Raw genomic sequence first — 17,806 nt, forward strand, 5'->3', positions numbered from 1 at the left:
CTCATGCACCTGGGTGTGTCTCATTCCCCTTATATATACCTGTTCCTCCCAGCAGTCATTGCTGGTTATTGTTGTCCCATCCTGTGATGTCCTTTCCTGTTGTCCAATCCTGATGTAATTTCCTGTTGTCCTTACCTGATTGTTTCTGGACATTCATGCTACTTTCTGCATCAGCTGGAACCTGGTATTTTTCACTGCTCCTTATTACCTGTTGTTAATACCTACCCTCTGCTACCCTGCATTACCGTTTACCTGGTTGTTTCTGGACATTCATGCTACTTTCTGCATCAGCTGGAACCTGGTATTTATCACTGCTCCTTATTACCTGTTGTTAATACCTCTCTGCAAATAAACACAGCGTGTTTTCACCAAATTCGTGACTCCTAGCTGTACTTCTGTTTGAGATCTGTGACAGTATAACCAGCCCAAACAGCTTTGGAGTCAGGTGAAAGTTTTGTTTTATTCTGGGACTTTTTTTGCTGCAATCAAGTTTTCATTTGTCTTTTGCAACATGTCTGTTTTACCAATCATGGAATTACCACTGCTACAAACCTTACAAATGGACATTATATTGTTACGCTCCCAGCTGGCCAAATTTTCCACTTTGCTTTTGGACCCACTCAGGAGACTATCAGAGACTGTTTCACTGAAATCTAATACTGTTGATTTGACCCAGCCAACTCTGTCTGCTGCTGAATCCGTGCCGCCAACACCTTGCAATAATACCATGTCAAAACTGCAGTTTAACTAATGCCCGGTTCACAAGTGGGCCACGCCCCCATCTGACCGAAGTGGAGCGACAGCGCAGAATAACCAACAAACTGTGTCTCTACTGTGCCAGCGATGCACATTTCTTGCAGGACTGTCCTGTCCGTAGACCACGTCAGCTTACTGAACCATCTCCTGTTTCCTCTCGGCACTCCAAATCTGTTTATGCTCCAGCATTCCTGTTCTCTGTGAAGAGACCCAATCTGCCAGCTCCAGCCGCCTGTCCTGAGGCACCCACTCCCTCTGTCTCCTGTGCCGAGGTGCCAGCCTCTGTCTCCTGTGCCGAGGTGCCAGCCTCTGTCTCCTGTGCCGAGGTGCCAGCCTCTGTCTCCTGTGCCGAGGTCACATCATCTGCCTCCAGCTCTGAGGTCACATCATCTGCCTCCAGCTCTGAGGTCACATCATCTGCCTCCAGCTTGGAGTCTGCTGCCACTGTGTCCGGTCCCGAGCCTGCTGCCACTGTGTCCGGTCCCGAGCCTGCTGCCACTGTGTCCGGTCCCGAGCCTGCTGCCACTGTGTCCGGTCCCGAGCCTGCTGCCACTGTGTCCGGTCCCGAGCCTGCTGCCACTGTGTCCGGTCCCGAGCCTGCTGCCACTGTGTCCGGTCCCGAGCCTGCTGCCACTGTGTCCGGTCCCGAGCCTGCTGCCACTGTGTCCGGTCCCGAGCCTGCTGCCACTGTGTCCGGTCCCGAGCCTGCTGCCACTGTGTCCGGTCCCGAGCCTGCTGCCACAGTGTCCGGTCCCGAGCCTCCTGCCACTGTGTCCAGTTCAGTGTCTTCCGCCGCTGTCTCTGTTCCTGAGTTCCAGTCTGCTCCAGAGGGGGCGCTGCCCTTCCAGTCTTCTCCAGAGGGGGCGCTGCCCTTCCAGTCTGCTACAGAGGGGGCGCTGCCCTTCCAGTCTGCTACAGAGGGGGCGCTGCCCTTCCAGTCTGCTCCAGAGGGGGCGCTGCCCTTTCAGTCTGCTCCAGAGGGGGCGCTGCCCTTCCAGTCTGCTCCAGAGGGGGCGCTGCCCTTCCAATCTGCTCCAGAGGGGGCGCTGCCCTTCCAATCTGCTCCAGAGGGGGCGCTGCCCTTCCAGTCTGCTCCAGAGGGGGCGCTGCCCTTCCAGTCTGCTCCAGAGGGGGCGCTGCCCTTCCAGTCTGCTCCAGAGGGGGTCCTGTCCCTCCATTTTGCTCCAGAAGAGTTGCCAGTCCATGCGGTCCAGCCCGAGTTGCCAGTCCATGCGGTCCAGCCCGAGTTGCCAGTCCATGCGGTCCAGCCCGAGTTGCCAGTCCATGCGGTCCAGCCCGAGTTGCCAGTCCATGCGGTCCAGCCCGAGTTGCCAGTCCATGCGGTCCAGCCCGAGTTGCCAGTCCATGCGGTTCAGCCCGAGTTACCACTTGGTGCTGTCTGCCCTCAGGCTTCTCAAAGTGCTGTCTGCCCTCAGGCTTCTCAAAGTGCTGTCTGCCCTCAGGCTTCTCAAAGTGCTGTCTGCCCTCAGGCTTCTCAAAGTGCTGTCTGCCCTCAGGCTTCTCAAAGTGCTGTCCCCTCCGAGGCTTCTCACAGCGCTGTCTCCTCCAAGTCTGCCGCCCAGTCCGGGCCTGCTGGCAAGTCTGCCGCCCAGTCCGGGCCTGCTGGCAAGTCTGCCGCCCAGTCCGGGCCTGCTGGCAAGTCTGCCGCCCAGTCCGGGCCTGCTGGCAAGTCTGCCGCCCAGTCCGGGCCTGCTGGCAAGTCTGCCGCCCAGTCCGGGCCTGCTGGCAAGTCTGCCGCCCAGTCCGGGCCTGCTGCCAAGCCTGCCGCCCATTCCGGCTCTCCTGTCAAGCCTGCTGCCCAGTCCGGGCCTGCCACCAAGTCTGAACTACCACCTACCTTCAATGGGGATATACAGCAATTTAATGCTCTGATTAAATTTTTTATATCCTATTTACCATCAGTACCTGACCTCCTAGATAGCCAACGGAAGCAAGTATATTACATGTTGTCCAATTTTACAGGGAAAGCTCTGGAATGGGCCAGCCCCTTTGTTGAGACCAGAGATCCCATCCTTTCCGATTTACAACTTTTTTGTGAGGCAGTGTGCAAAGAATTTGTTCCAGCACTTGTCAGTTTTACTCCTTGCATGTCTGTTGTGCCAACTTCGTTGTCTCCAGTTGCCCAACCTTTGAGGCTACCTGCATGTTCTATTCAGTTTGAGCAATCCTGTGTCCCTAAAAAGAAAGCAAAGAAAAAGAAATGTAAAAAGAAGAGAGGTGAGACTTCGGGATTCCCGCATTCCTTGGACATGGTTTCCGTACCTTCTCTGTCCATGGATGAGGATTTCTCCACCACATGCCCGATAGTGGACTATGACTCGGACACTTTCAAACACTTTTGGTGATATGGGCGTCTGGAATCCGCCCTTTAGGGAGGAGGTACTGTAACAACCTGCCTCCTGGACTTTTGGACTCTATTATTTGTATTTCTATTTTGTGTGGTCCAGCAGTACCTCTTTTCACCAGAGATGCTGCTATTGTGCATTATTCTTGTGCTTAAGGAGTTAACCTGTATGTTCACTAATTATCTCATGCACCTGGGTGTGTCTCATTCCCCTTATATATACCTGTTCCTCCCAGCAGTCATTGCTGGTTATTGTTGTCCCATCCTGTGATGTCCTTTCCTGTTGTCCTTACCTGATTGTTTCTGGACATTCATGCTACTTTCTGCATCAGCTGGAACCTGGTATTTTTCACTGCTCCTTATTACCTGTTGTTAATACCTACCCTCTGCTACCCTGCATTACCGTTTACCTGGTTGTTTCTGGACATTCATGCTACTTTCTGCATCAGCTGGAACCTGGTATTTATCACTGCTCCTTATTACCTGTTGTTAATACCTCTCTGCAAATAAACACAGCGTGTTTTCACCAAATTCGTGACTCCTAGCTGTACTTCTGTTTGAGATCTGTGACAAACGCACAGCAACACAGCTGTCAAATAAAATGGAAAGTCACAGGACAAAGGAACTACAAGCTTCCTGTCATCTACCTAATTGTATGTGGATATTGTGCTTTTTTTATTACCAATAAAAAATATACTCCAATATTGGATTTGTACACTTTTATTCCATGCATACTCCATTAAATTACATTCAGATTGTATCGAGGGGGTCGTGGAATTGACATATATCAGAATAAGTTGGATTAGAGTTACTGCATTCAAGTGACTATTCACAATGGACAGAATCACAAGAAGAACATTGGTACATTTCCTATTGTCATACTAACTGAATTTGAATTGTTTCACAGCATCAAACTGTTGCATAACCTATGTGTATGACATGTATCCTTGAGATTGTTAACTGGATTTTATCTTATATGGAAGTATATCCTGAGTAGGGCACTCAAGGGGTGTTGTGAATTGAGTAATTCTAAGAGATTGGGGAAAACTCTATCAACAGTAGCCCTCAGGATCATTAGTAGTACCTTCAGGATTGCTTCACTAACATAATTTATACTAAGTCACTTCCTTTTAGATATTGAAGGTGGGAGCCCCTTCTTCAAGACACCTTTGGTGAAAAGGGAAAAAAGTCTTAAAATAAAATAAGCACAAAAGAAAATGCGCCCTATATAGTGTGTCATATAAAAGTGCTTTTTGTACACAGATAACTTGGGAATGCAGATCAAGCTATTTAGGGGACAGAAGACCTAGAGGTACAGAGGGTAATGGAATAATAGAAGGAGAAATCAAAGAAAGAATGCCGTGCTCATGAGAGCTTACATCCTATAGGGAAGGGGGAAGAAAGAAATAAGGTGGAAGAGTGGCGTTGAGAACCGAGACAAACAGTTAATATGAGGGCTGAATAAAAAAGTCAGTTTTAAGGACGGGAAGCCTTTGAGTGTAGAGGCTAACCTGATAGGCCATGGCCGATTGTTCCACAGTGGGTGGGAAAGGGAAGAGGAAATCTGTGGTAATGAGATGGTAGTCATTAGCAGAAAGAGGCAGCAAGGATTGTGGGTAGTGGTGAGCTTGAAGACGAAGAAGGGGAGAGGATGGTTGAGAGCTTTGTAGGTGAGGAGTTTAAATTTATTTCTGTAGGCCACAGGGAATCATTGTAGCAACCGGCAGAGAGGAACTGCTGAGATAGAGCATTGGAAGAGAAAAATAAGGCAGGCAGCAGCAATGAGGATAGAATTGAGTGAGGCAAGGTGGGAAGGTGAGAGTGAAGGATGTTACAGTAATCAAGGTGAGAGATTATAAGGAGTAGTTAAGAGTTTTGATTACTTTCATGGTGAGTAAGGGCTATATCATTGATATATTGTGGAGGTGGCAGGAATTTGAGATGGATGGAATGTTTGGTTTGAAGGAGGAGTCGAAAAGGTTGTGCTATCAACAAAAAGGGAGAGACCATTTTTTAAATCTTGGAGATGTTGAATTTAAGGGGGTGCTGGGTATCCAAGATAAAATGGCTGAAAGACAGCAGGAGACGCAAGACAAAAGGGAAGAATAGAGGTCAGGAGGAAAGATAGATTTGGGTTCTAGAGAGATTTGCAAAGCAAATTATACTTTTACTTGTACTTTTTATATTGTGCAACAGATAAGCTGACAATACGTTTATTTTTATGTGTAATTTAAATTGCACATAGTTTAAAGGATGAACCATTTAGTACATTAAAAGTGGGTTTATCTGCTGTTTTTTTCTGACCAAGTATTTTGTGATTAAGTGGTTTATCTGGGAACCCTGCTGATTCAGATATTAATCATATAAGCAATCATTTGATTTATATTTGGTACACTGCCATCTCTATGTAGGGGAAATCTTTCATTTAAAAATCATACTTATTTACAACACTAGAAAGGCAGTGTTTAAGATAGTATTTTTAACTTTTAAGAAGTATTCTGTATAAAAATGTTTTATTTATATTGTGCAGGGGAAACCAGAATCCACTTTGTATTACCACAACGACAACCTCAATGCACTGGTGGGAAATTTATTTGCTGCAGGAATGGAGACAACCACTACCACTTTGAGATGGGGCCTCCTGCTAATGATGAAATACCCAGACATCCAAAGTGAGAAATCTCTATATTTACATATGGTATAATACACGCATACTGTGAAATATAAGGATATGACAAGTCACCTAGGAGTTCTGTTACCGTAAAAAAATATAAGGTCAATAGCTGACTGTGGAATTCTGAGCTTCTCAAAGCCTTGTATTTCAAAGTAGGGGATGCATTAATTCTTATACATGAATAGTAGTTTCTGGTAAATGAATAAAACATTTCAGTATTTTTATGTTCATTGATTAGATTATACTTTGGTGTAAATAAGGTTTAACTACATATTTTCCTTTTTTATCAAATGAGGAAAGCAAAGCTGTTTGTGATAGATCTGCATCTGAGACAGATTGTACGGGGAGGGGATGGGTCCACGACTGCTGCTGGCAGTTTAATGTTGGGCTAAGACACCATTGATGTTGAACGATTGGAATAAAGTAGAGAAGCTTTTTCCTATAGTGTTCAGCACACTATAGGAAAATGTGTGGGATATATTACATGCAACACTCTGGTATGGATGGAGACTGTGTTAACATGGCCATCATGTTTCTACAAAGTATTATCCTCCATCAGCATTTAACCCGTGCAGCCCCCCTTCTCTGAAACGACCTCCCTCGTTCCATCCGTCTCTCTGCTACTCTGTGCTCCTTCAAACGTGCACTCAAAACTCAACTCTTCCTCAAAGCCTACCAACCTTCTACTTAACACCCATGTCCTCCCTTTGCTCGTCCTCCCTTCTCTCCTCTTGCCTCAACTGGCTCCTCTTGTGCCTGGTCTGTTTACCCTCCCTTAGGATGTAAGCTCGTATGAGCAGGGCCCCCTCCCCTCCTGTCTCCATACCTGTTCTTCCACTCCGTCTTTACTGCATATGACTAGCCGGAGTTTCTGAAGTATTGGTACTTTTTGTTCATTGTTCTGTATGGTTTCACCCTGTATAGTTTACTGTTAGTACTGTGTGCGGCGCTGCGGATACCTTGTTGCGCCTAACAAATAAATGATGATAATAATAATAATAATAATAATAATAATAATAACTACTGAATTAACAAGCAGAATTTTTTCCTTAAGTGTTCCACACATATTCCCCTTAGCATTTTTGCTATGACTGGACCTTAACCCCTACTACAGAGCATAAAAATTTTACAGCTTAATTATTAGACTTTAAGATTTCCGAAATGCCTATTTACAAATCCAGTCCCAAATGGCCATTTCTGGAGTGTCAAAGCATAAGTGAAACTGGAAGTTTGTATCTCTAGAACTTTGTGTCTCTTCTAAACAAATATACCTCTCTGCCACTAAGTTTGATTTGCATAAAATTGTGCTGCAACTTCGCTCATCACTAATGTCTAATGATGTTAATGATTTACAGACATAAGGATGTATTTTACAGTTTATACATACACTATATGGACAAAAGTATTTGGCCACACCTGTTATTAAATTCAGATGTTTCAATCGGACCCATTGCCAGAGGTGTATAAAATCAAGCACCTAGCCATGCAGTCTCATTTTACAAACATTTGTGATACAAAATGGGTCATTCTGAACAGCTCAGTGATATCAACCGTGGTACTGTGATGCCACCTTTGCAAGAAGATGGTTTGTGAAATTTTATGCCTGCTGGATATTCCATGGTCAACTGTAAGTATTATTAATAGAAAGTGGAAGCATTTAGGAACAACAGCAACTCAGCCATTTCACAGACTTCACTGGGACCTCATGAAACAAGCCCTACTTAAATTTGGCTACCGGGGTCACATCCTTAAGGAAATTATGGCTTTCTACAGAGGCCCGTCTACCAAGGTTTTTAGCAATGGTTTCTTTTCCGACAAATGTAACTTAGCTAATGGCACCAGACAGAGGTGTCCCATGACACCTATTATATATGTGTTGGCAACTGAACCCTTAGCGGAATGCTTCCACAGGTCTACGGAGTGTAGGGGCTTTCACCTCCTGGGTATGGACCACAGTTTTTGCTTATTCATGGATGATGTCCTCCACTTTGTATCGAGCCTGGAGACATTGTTGGAGCCTCTGTACTACATACTGAATAAATATATTTGGGTGTCATACTGTAAACTAAACAACATAAAAACTGAGGCGCTCCCATTTAACCTCCCATTGAACTCCTTAGTGTGTTTAAAATACAGGTTTAGGTAAATTTATAAGGAAAATTTTATTTCATATTTAGGGATACATATGCCATCAAACATATCAGCTGTATTTGAAGTTAATACAAATTATCCACACTAATCGCTCACCTCACTAAATTATCTAACTCTTCGAAGACTTATGAGGTCTCTCTTCAACTTCTCTGTGTGGCAGAATTCTTAATTTGGCATATGAGCTGCCCTTCATCGTGCTATTGAGGAATATGTGGTTGATCACTGCTATTATTGGTTTTAAGTGGAATATTTTAAAACTGAATTATTCTTGTCTATATAAAATATAGCCAAGTCAGCACATGGTTTCTTTGAGCCAGACACCAAGTTGAGCAGTTCCTAAAAGTCTATTCAGGTGTCAAAACTCCACCCCAGGAAAGGATATAGCTCACCACAGGGGCCTTTGAAGCTGCTACAGGTGACACTGCTAACTTTTAACACTGAGATATACAGAGTCACCGAATACACACACAATAGACTTTCTGACCTCACATTTTACACTTCAGTAGCTCAATTTATCAATGGATTCATTTGATATACCATATTTACACTGCAATTATGATTTAGGCCATATTCACCACAATTATTAGATGGGTTAACTCTTATAAATAACTGTAAGTTCTCTATGTTCATGACAATAGACATAAATTATAATATAATTACCTCTTTTCTGACAGTAAAAGTGCAAAATGAAATTGAAAGAGTGATTGGATCAGCTTCACCACAAATAGAGCATAGGAAACAAATGCCCTACACAGACGCCGTAATTCATGAAATTCAGAGGTTTGGTGATATCGCACCGGCTAATGTCCCGCATGCAACTTCTCAAGATGTCACATTTAGAGGCTATTTTATTCCAAAGGTGAGTGTCACATTTGTCAGAGCATATCATAGGGACACAGATGTGGGACTATTGGATTTCCATATCAATATTGATAAAGAGATATTTACGGGAACAAACATGTCAAACACACATACACACACGCCCTACTGTTAATAATGTACAATTAAAGTGTTTATGTGAAAAATTTGTACTGACAGAGATAAGTGTTTGATATGAGACAAACGCTGCATGTGCACTGATTGATAAAAGATTCTTCTCCTCTCTGTTTATGCACAGAGAGTAGAAGCAAGCAATTGGCTTCTTTGTCTCTCTGCAGAGACTGGTAGGCTGTTTATAGCACAATTTCTGAAACTCCATTCCACAGTGATGCAGCCAAGAACACTGCTACTCCTCCTATTTCTGTATGGGCAATTAACTGAGAAACTGCACTGGAGACTGGAGAGTGAACGAACACTGCTGCCCCTATTTCATTGTGAGCAATGGCACTTAGAAATATCACTGGAAAATGGAGAGTGACAAGAACATTGCTATCCCTGTTTCTGTATGAGCAATGGCGCTCTATATGCTGGGGAGGAAGTTACTTATGGAATCCAAAACCCACAAGATCCAAAGAGGCAACAATGATGTTTTGCCTTGACTCAGATCCGAGGAAGCGGAAAAGTACCGAGCTGACCCGACTCGGTACTCGGATTGACGATGTTTGGGGGGGTTCTATTTTCGGAAAACCGAGCCTGAGCATCTCCACTTGAAATTGACAGATAAACACTGCAGAGAACACATATAAGGGCACAGTAGCAGAAAAGTGAAAGCCTTCTCCAGAACCAGAACAGTAAGGAGGTTCAGTTAAAATAAATAGTGAGGGGCAGTCATGATTGCCAGGGGCTGACTGACATAAGGTTTCTACAATTACTAATCCATCTTTCATGTTTCCATCTTCCACTGTCTCCAGTCACTTACCATAATGCACCACTGGTATCCTCACAGAAATGCCAGTCTCCAAAGGCTAATTTGCAGCAGCCATACACACTTTTACCATCATTACATTATCAGAAGTTACAATTATTATACTGCTACCTTATGTATCAATTGTTAACCCCACATCTTAGATTGTGAACTCTGGATTTTCTTTACGTTCTGATTAATGCCATTGTACATAATGTAATTGTATTATGGTAACCTCAATATACAGCGCTGCATAATATGTCAGCCCTATGTAAGTAAATAATAATAACAGGCCAAACTTTTAAGGGTGTCATTCTAAAGAATAAAAATATGGTTCAGTTTATAAAATCTGGTCCGGCAATGACCATGATGTGTTTTATTAATGAAAACATGTCCAATTTAGTAATGCGTATATATGGTCCAATGGCTACACACCTCCTCAGGTTGCACATCAGATATAATAGTCTCTGTTTTCAACTATGTATTTCTGATTCTGTTTTATTCATGTGGTTTGTAATTGACTCTTTTCCCAGGGGACTCCTGTTATCCCATTATTGACATCTGCACTGAAAGATGGCACCTACTTTGAAAGACCAGAAGAGTTCTACCCAGAACATTTTCTCAACTCACAAGGACATTTCAAGAAAAATGATGCATTCATACCTTTCTCAATGGGTAATAATAATTCTGAACAGACTTTTCTTAGGAGAATTCCAGTGCAGGAGACCAAATTACCTGTAAATGTTACCTGACTAGACCTTAATCAGTAGTAAAGTTTGACAAAAAGAAATTTGAGTTAAATGATTTATAGAGAGGAACCTTTCACAAACTTATGAACATTAAACCTTAGATCTACAACATTGTTGGCTTTTAGTAGTCTTAGGTTCAAAGAATTGTAATCAGGCCAACTGGTAATTAGTTAGATGCTGGGGACTTGATACAAAAATTCCACAATGATTAAAAACTCTAAATTTTTTAGCTGCTATTGGAAGTTTATTTTAGTGTAATATAACATATAATATTGCCTCTATTTATTAGTGGAAGTTCATTGCATTTAATTATGTGGAAATTACCTTATTTGTCCACCTGGAGCATATATTGGAGCATATCTACATTCCTATTTAGTAAAGTCCCATGTGGAAAATACAGCTTGAGATGGAAAGTAGCTGTCAGGCAATAGAACAAACTTCATATTCCCCTTTAATTTAATTAAAGGGAATGCATATACCTTGCACCAATGTTGCTGTGCTCATAAGTTATTATAGGTGTTATGCACCTATATGAAATTAGATCTACAACATTGATGACTTTTAGTAGTCTTGGGTACAAATAATTGTAACCATGCCTGATGGCCAATTAGTCAAATGCTGGGGACTTAATACAAAAAATCCACAATGATTAAAACCACTAAATTCTGCAATTTGTGTCTGTCTGTTCTCCCTACATCTGATTTTTTTGATCTGCTTTTACTACTTTATTTTAGTCACACATAGCAAAAAGGATAAACTAAGTATTTTTGTGGAAAAGCACTACCTAGAAATCTTAAAGTCTATAAAATATTACTTTTTTATTATTTTACTTTTAAAATACAAATTTACAATAAAATATTTTTTATACAATCAGTGAAATATATAATAATATATAGTTAAGTAGAAATAGTTCTTGTGTTGAAATTTTAAAAGAGTGATTAAAAATTAATACTGTGAATTTGAGTTTTTAGAAATCATGTTTCGTCTGATATTATATAGCCTTATTAGCAATATTTGTCTATATTGATTTGATCATATAAATAATATTTGTACAAGTGAGACTGGTGCAGTAGTTTCTTTTCAAGTTTTTTAGTGTAATATAACATATAATATTGTCACTATTAATTAGTGGAGGAGCAGTGCTTTTAATTACGTGGAAATAACCGTATTTGTTCACCTAGCAACATATGTAGGTGCATACCTATATTCCTATTTACTAAAGTCCTGTGTGAAAAATCCTGAGATGGAAAGTACCTGTCAATCAATAGAAGAAACGTCATATTTCCCAATGATGAAAGTACAGGGTATGAATATACCTTGTATCTTGTAAGAAGCACCAATGTTGTTGAGCTTATAAGTAATTATAGGTGTTATGCACCTTTTCGAGTCTAGAACACATGGTACATGATTTATTAAAGAAAGTAAAGCAAACAAGAAATACATTTTCTCCTGGACAAACAATGTTGCAATGCAAGGTGTTCAAATTAGTTTATTAATTTGCAAATAAGTTAAATCCTTGCTGTTTAGTCATGTAGCACACAAATACTTGATAGCTTTATTTATACACTGTAATTTAAAGTTGATCTAGGACATGCCCTAACGCAACTATAAATCTGTCAATACATTTTAAAGTTATCTCCCCTCCAATGTAACATGGTTTTGCCAAGGTACAAAGTTACTTTTCAGTGCAAACAATTCAGTGCAGAAGTTGGCAACACTTTTGAAAGTGGTATCTGGAGTGTAGCATCAATGTTTTGGCATATATAGGTTTAAAATAGGCAGGGGCGGGCCGCTCAGTCAGGCCGCTATTAGGGCCGGCCGCCCCCGGATGCAATATGCTCCATTTTCATGCATCACATGACAGGGGATACAGCCGCGTCATCAATGATGCGGCCACATCCCGTTTCATGAGATGCGGCCGCCTGTGTGCCCCCCGGGCTTCCCTCTCCCAGCCTGCGCCTGAAAATAGGTATTAGTGATAACTCGGGCAGTCTTGTGACCTTTTCCATTGTAAATCCAGAAAATCTATCTTGATTTTATTAATTGCATATGTGAGTTGCAAGTTCTAATTGTTCTGGTTCAATAAGCCTGCAAAGTCATCCACCCCAGTCTCCATACCATTCCAAACAATTAAAATATTGTCTATATAACGATTAAAAATATCAGATATTGTTAGGGCAAATTCTCTAATTGAACATATATAGCTGTTGCCAACACCCCATAAACAAATGAGCAAAAGGCAAAACAAGTGCCCATTGCTGTGCCGTTAGTATGCAGAAAAAGTCTAGACTGAAAAGGGAAACAGTATTGCTGCAGATAAGGACAATAAAAAAAAAGTGTCAACTCTATAGTGATGATAATATATATTAAAGTTTCCTATGCATAGTGACCATAAATAAAATATATATTTCACTTTGCTATGAAGAGTAGGCTCCGTCGGTATTGAGAAAAAAATTATATACACAGCTTAAAAATGTAATAAATTGTGCGGTCCCCTGAGGTGCCATATTGACATGATATTGAAATGGTGTTTTTGTTTTTTTTTATGTGTTATATGTATGTAATTATTATTAACAGGATTGAAACTTTGCTTATTTCCAACAATGTTTAACTTTCCATAACTAATTCAAACATTTTTTTGTGCTACTTCCTCTTTAAAAAGTAAAAGCCTTCAGAAAAAGATGGATCTAGTTCTGTTAGTTAGGCTTGACTATAAATTTACTGATTGTTATACTGAGATGCATGTCAGTATTATTTAAAAGGCAAAATAGCACATATCTGCTATTAATGTTTTTGTTTTTTATTTGCTCTAGGTAAAAGAAGCTGTGCTGGGGAAAACCTGGCCAAAATGGAGTTATTTCTGTTCTTCACAACACTGCTGCAGAACTTCACATTCAAGGCTCCTCCTGGAGCTAAACTGGACCTCACCCCTACACTGAGTTCTACTAATGCCCCAGAACCCTATGAAACCTGTGCTATACCTCGCAGCTAGAACATGTTTTCAGAGAAGCTCATTTAAATGATATGTCATAATTGTTAAACTTAAAGCATTTAAGGAAATGAAAAAAACAGTATCTGGTATTCATACTTTAGTTCAATTTTAAGGTTAAGAAATACTTCTAATGTAATGTTGCAGCTACTGATGATTTTTGAATTAGTTATTTTGCATTTTATTATTAAATGTTAAATGTTATGACCTGCAGAGCATGCTACTCTCCTTCAGCCTTGAGATGCAGGAAGAGTGTTTAGCCATGTATGTTATAAAATACAATGGTAAGGAGGTGATTTGTGAACTGGGAAAAGAACATTAGATTGAAGAGTCCCCTTGTACCACTTCTTGTGGAATCTGAACAGTTCCGATATGATGGAGTGTACAAAGCTTGATAGATAAGTGTACAACAGACTTGCACCCAGGATGCTGAGAAGACCGCATTTACTGAATGCAGTGGGATATATGACATTTACAGGTGACCATTTGAGACTACTAAGCTTTTGGTTGTTCACTTTTATGTGCTTGTGTTATTTTTTTGCAAATGTTTTATTGTATTGCTTAATAAATAATAATACATGAATATATTGTGATTTGTTTTTCTGCACATTTCTGATCCTGGATAGTTTATTCTTTAAATATTTTGCTTAACATGGGGGCTTTATAGTCTTTTCTTCATTTAATTTATTAGATAGGTTAACAGATACTAAGAGCTTTGTATCTCTCTGACTTCTCTAATTCCCCCTTCCCTCTCTTTGACCACCACCTCCTCTCCTTCACTCTTTCGTCTTCCGCTGACCCCCCCCGCCTAAATCCACTTTCACTAGGTGCAACCATGATATTCTTGACCCTGCCTCTTTCTCCTCTTCTCTTGAAACTCTTCTCTCCTCTCTTCCTACTCTGGTCTGGCCTAACCAACCGATCTCTCTCTACAACCTCTCCCTCGCCACTGCTCTGGATGCACTTTCACCAGCCTCTTCTGTCAACTACCAGCATTGGCTACCCCAACCTTGTCACTCTAAATTTACCTTCTTCCTTCTGAAGTGCACACGCGCTGCTGAATGCCTCTGGAGAAAATCTTGCTCCCTGGCCGATTTTCTTCACTTTAAGTTTATCCTCCCCTCCTACAGTTCCACCCTTTTCCTTGCCAAACAACCCTTCTTTAAGTCCCTTGTTTCTTCTCAGTCATCCAATCCCCACCACCTTTTGCACTTTTAACTTTCTCCACTCCCCCATCAATGTCTCTGATAGATGAGCAAGGGAGTCGAGACAAGTGATATCTCGGCATTCTGATATAATGTCACTTACCCAGACTCCAGTGATTATGCAACAGTGGTGCAGGCGTGTTGGTCTGGAGGCAGGGAGTCTGCAGGTGGGGAAAAGCAGGTCTCGGAGCTGGAGGGATATGTCCAGCTCTGGCTATTCTGACTGTCAGGTGGCTTGCGGAAGGTAAGTTAAGTCTCTAATGCTGCTGAGGTGAAGAGCAGCGGAGAATGGTGGGGAATGTCGGAATGCATTTTCCTCTTATTTAGTGAATCCTCTATGAACAGACCGACTTCCAGAGGGGGACACAAGGTGTAAATGTGTCCGGCCCACTGTGAAAGATAGTTCCCGGTCAGATCAGCGGCTTAGAACGGCGCTGGCTTAAGCAATTGAGGGGGCCTCAGTGCGTTATCATTAACAGTCATCCCATCGGTTCAAAGGAAGATGGAAGTGGTTGTGTAGATAGGCAGGAGTCCTCTAAGCCTCAGTTCAGTGCTCTGTGTTTGGCATAGACAGATTAGACAAAAAGGGCTCTAGAGAGAGAGCTGCAATATTCTGGAGCTCAGCACTGATAATATGGGTGAAAATGGGCTATTGTGGTACCCAATAGAAGTAGGTCACAGTGTTCCATGTCAGGAGCAGAAGTAGAGAATGACTAATCCGAATGTTGGTCAAGCCACGTCCCCCCGTTTAAAAAAAAAATAATGCCAATTTCAGCTACACAATTTAGCAAAAAGTTTACATGGGGTTTCCTTCAAGGTTTAGAACAATAATTATACTGTAAAATAATTGTAATTAGTAATTGTTATGTAATTACTATTGATTGTGTATCTCAATATATATTTTACTTTCGAATTCCCCTTACCAATGTCCTGTACTTGCCCCTAAATGTAGATACTATGGGAGGGCATGATGGTGTGAAAATTTCCTTATGCACCTTGGTCAAAAAACAGTATACATGTAAGGCATTTTAGGAAATACAGTCATGTCTAATATCTCTCTTAGAAACCATTTGTCACAAACCTTGGTAGCAGTAACATGGTTCGGAACTAAACAGCTCAGAAACATATATGTAGCGAGAATTGAATTGTACAAAAGACTTGAAAAATGTTATAACTCAACTTTTGCTAGGCTGACATTATAACTGGACATAGATAAGGTCAAACGAGTATGCATGTGCATTATGTGAATACCTGAACACGGAGGTGATTCCCTGATGAGGAGGGATATCATATAAGTGCCAAGCACATACCTGCGGCTGTAAGAACTGTGACTTGACAGATTGTTGAGTCTATTCCTGACCTGTGTCCAGCATTTTCCATTCCTGACCACAGCTTGTCTGCCTCCTGCAGCTCTTACCTGGCTTCCAGTCTGAACATCACTCTTGATCGATGCCTCACATTTCTAACCTACAAATTGTACGAACATCCATTTGTGAGGTTTGTTCCATACAACTCACTGTGTAGCACACCCAGCTATTAGTTGACTCCTGATATCTGTATTACACTGAAGCAGCTACAAGTTTGTACTAGTCATGGCCAAAAGTTTGAGAATGACACAAGTATTGGTTTTCACAAAGTTTGCTGTTTCAATGTTTTTTCAAAGAGTCAATATTTGCAGTGTTGACCCTTTATTTTGAAGACCTCTGCAATTCGCCCTGGCATGCTGTCAATCAACTTCAGGGCCACATATTGACTGATGGACGCCCATTTTAGCCTAATCAATGCTTGGAGTTTGTCAGAATTTGTGGGCTTTTGTTTATCCACCCAGTTCTTGAAGACTGACCACAAGTTCCCAATGAGATTAAGGTCTGGGGAGTTTCCTGGCCATGGACCCAAAATTTCTAGGTTTTGATCCCCGAGCCACTTAGTTATCACTTTTGCCTTATGGCAAGGTGCAACATCATGCTGGAAAAGGCATTGTTCATCACCACTCTTGGAGGATGTTTTGGTACGATTCTTTATTCATGGCTGTGTTCTTAGGCAAAATTGTAAGTGAGCCCACTCCCTTGGCTGATATTGCAACCCCACACATGAATGGTCTCAGGATGCTTTACTGTTGGCATGACACAGGACTGATGGTAGCGGTCATCTTTCCTTCTCTGTACAAGCATTTTTCCAACCCAACAATGCCCCAACAATCTGAAAGGGAGATTCGTCAGAGAAAATGACTTTACTACAATCCTCAACAGTCGAATCCCTGTACCTTTTTGCAGAATATCAGTCTGTCCCTAATGTTTTTCCTGGAAAGAAGTGGCTTCTTTGCTGGTCTTCTTGACACCAGGCCATCCTCCAAAAGTATTCACCTCACTGTGCGTGCAGATGCACTCACACCTGCCTGCTGCCATTCCTGAGCAAGCTCTGCACTGGTGGTGCCCTGATCCCGCAGTTCAATCAATTTTTGGAGATGGTCCTGGCGCTTGCTGGATGTTCTTGGGCGCCCTGAAGCCTTCTTCCCAACTATTGAACCTCTTTCCTTGAACTTCTTGATGATCCGATAAATGGTTGTGTCACGGGCACTAGGAGTCTTTGCCCAGGATATCACCAGATGTAGTCTTACCAGAGTAGTGTATACACACAGTGGTCCTCTGATAGCAGGGTGACTAGCGGAACAGGAGAATCAGCAGATGGTGAGAGGATGCTAAAGGAAAGTCTATGACAAGCAGCAACTGGTTATGGATTAGACAATATGAACACGAGGATCTTGATGGACGTGAAGACGTGAGGAAAGTCAGTGGTCTGCGTACAGCAAGTTGTACCACTGCTATAGTGAGAGGAATGTCCAGGGATAGATAAGAGGTAGTGAAGTCAGTGGTCTGCGTACAGCAAGTTGTACCACTGCTTGAAGTGATGGGACTGGTTCCAGGTGCATGTAGGTAACGGGGAAGTCAGTGGTCTGCGTATAGCAAGTTGTACCACTGCTTATAGTGAGGAAACTTGTAACTGGTGCCAATAGGAAACTGGTAGTCAGTGGTCTGCATTCAGCAAGTTGTACCACTGCTATAGGTGAGGATAGGCACTAGTGTAGATGAGTGGAACATCGAAGGTAACACGGACAAAGTCACTACTGAGATCCA

General features: G+C 41.9%; 2 protein-coding genes across 2 annotated transcripts in view; both read left to right on the forward strand.

Annotated features, from left to right (window-relative positions):
- LOC142143436 (cytochrome P450 2K4-like) overlaps nt 1–13,619 on the forward strand; it is a 64,841-nt gene extending 51,222 nt beyond the window's left edge. Inside the window, exons 7-10 of the mRNA XM_075201277.1 lie at nt 5,652–5,793; nt 8,621–8,805; nt 10,263–10,404; nt 13,292–13,619. Coding sequence (XP_075057378.1) covers nt 5,652–5,793; nt 8,621–8,805; nt 10,263–10,404; nt 13,292–13,470 — 648 coding nt within the window. The 3' untranslated portion in view covers nt 13,471–13,619. The remainder of the gene's footprint in view (nt 1–5,651; nt 5,794–8,620; nt 8,806–10,262; nt 10,405–13,291) is intronic.
- Nucleotides 1–13,982, forward strand: part of LOC142143093 (uncharacterized) — a 189,355-nt gene extending 175,373 nt beyond the window's left edge. The window contains exon 21 of the mRNA XM_075200807.1: nt 13,684–13,982. The gene's annotated coding sequence lies outside the window, so the exon portion shown is untranslated. The remainder of the gene's footprint in view (nt 1–13,683) is intronic.
- The last annotated feature ends 3,824 nt before the right edge of the window (nt 13,983–17,806 follow it).

This window comes from Mixophyes fleayi, chromosome 3 (genome assembly GCF_038048845.1).
Source record: "Mixophyes fleayi isolate aMixFle1 chromosome 3, aMixFle1.hap1, whole genome shotgun sequence".
Classification (NCBI taxonomy): Eukaryota; Metazoa; Chordata; class Amphibia; order Anura; family Limnodynastidae; genus Mixophyes; species Mixophyes fleayi.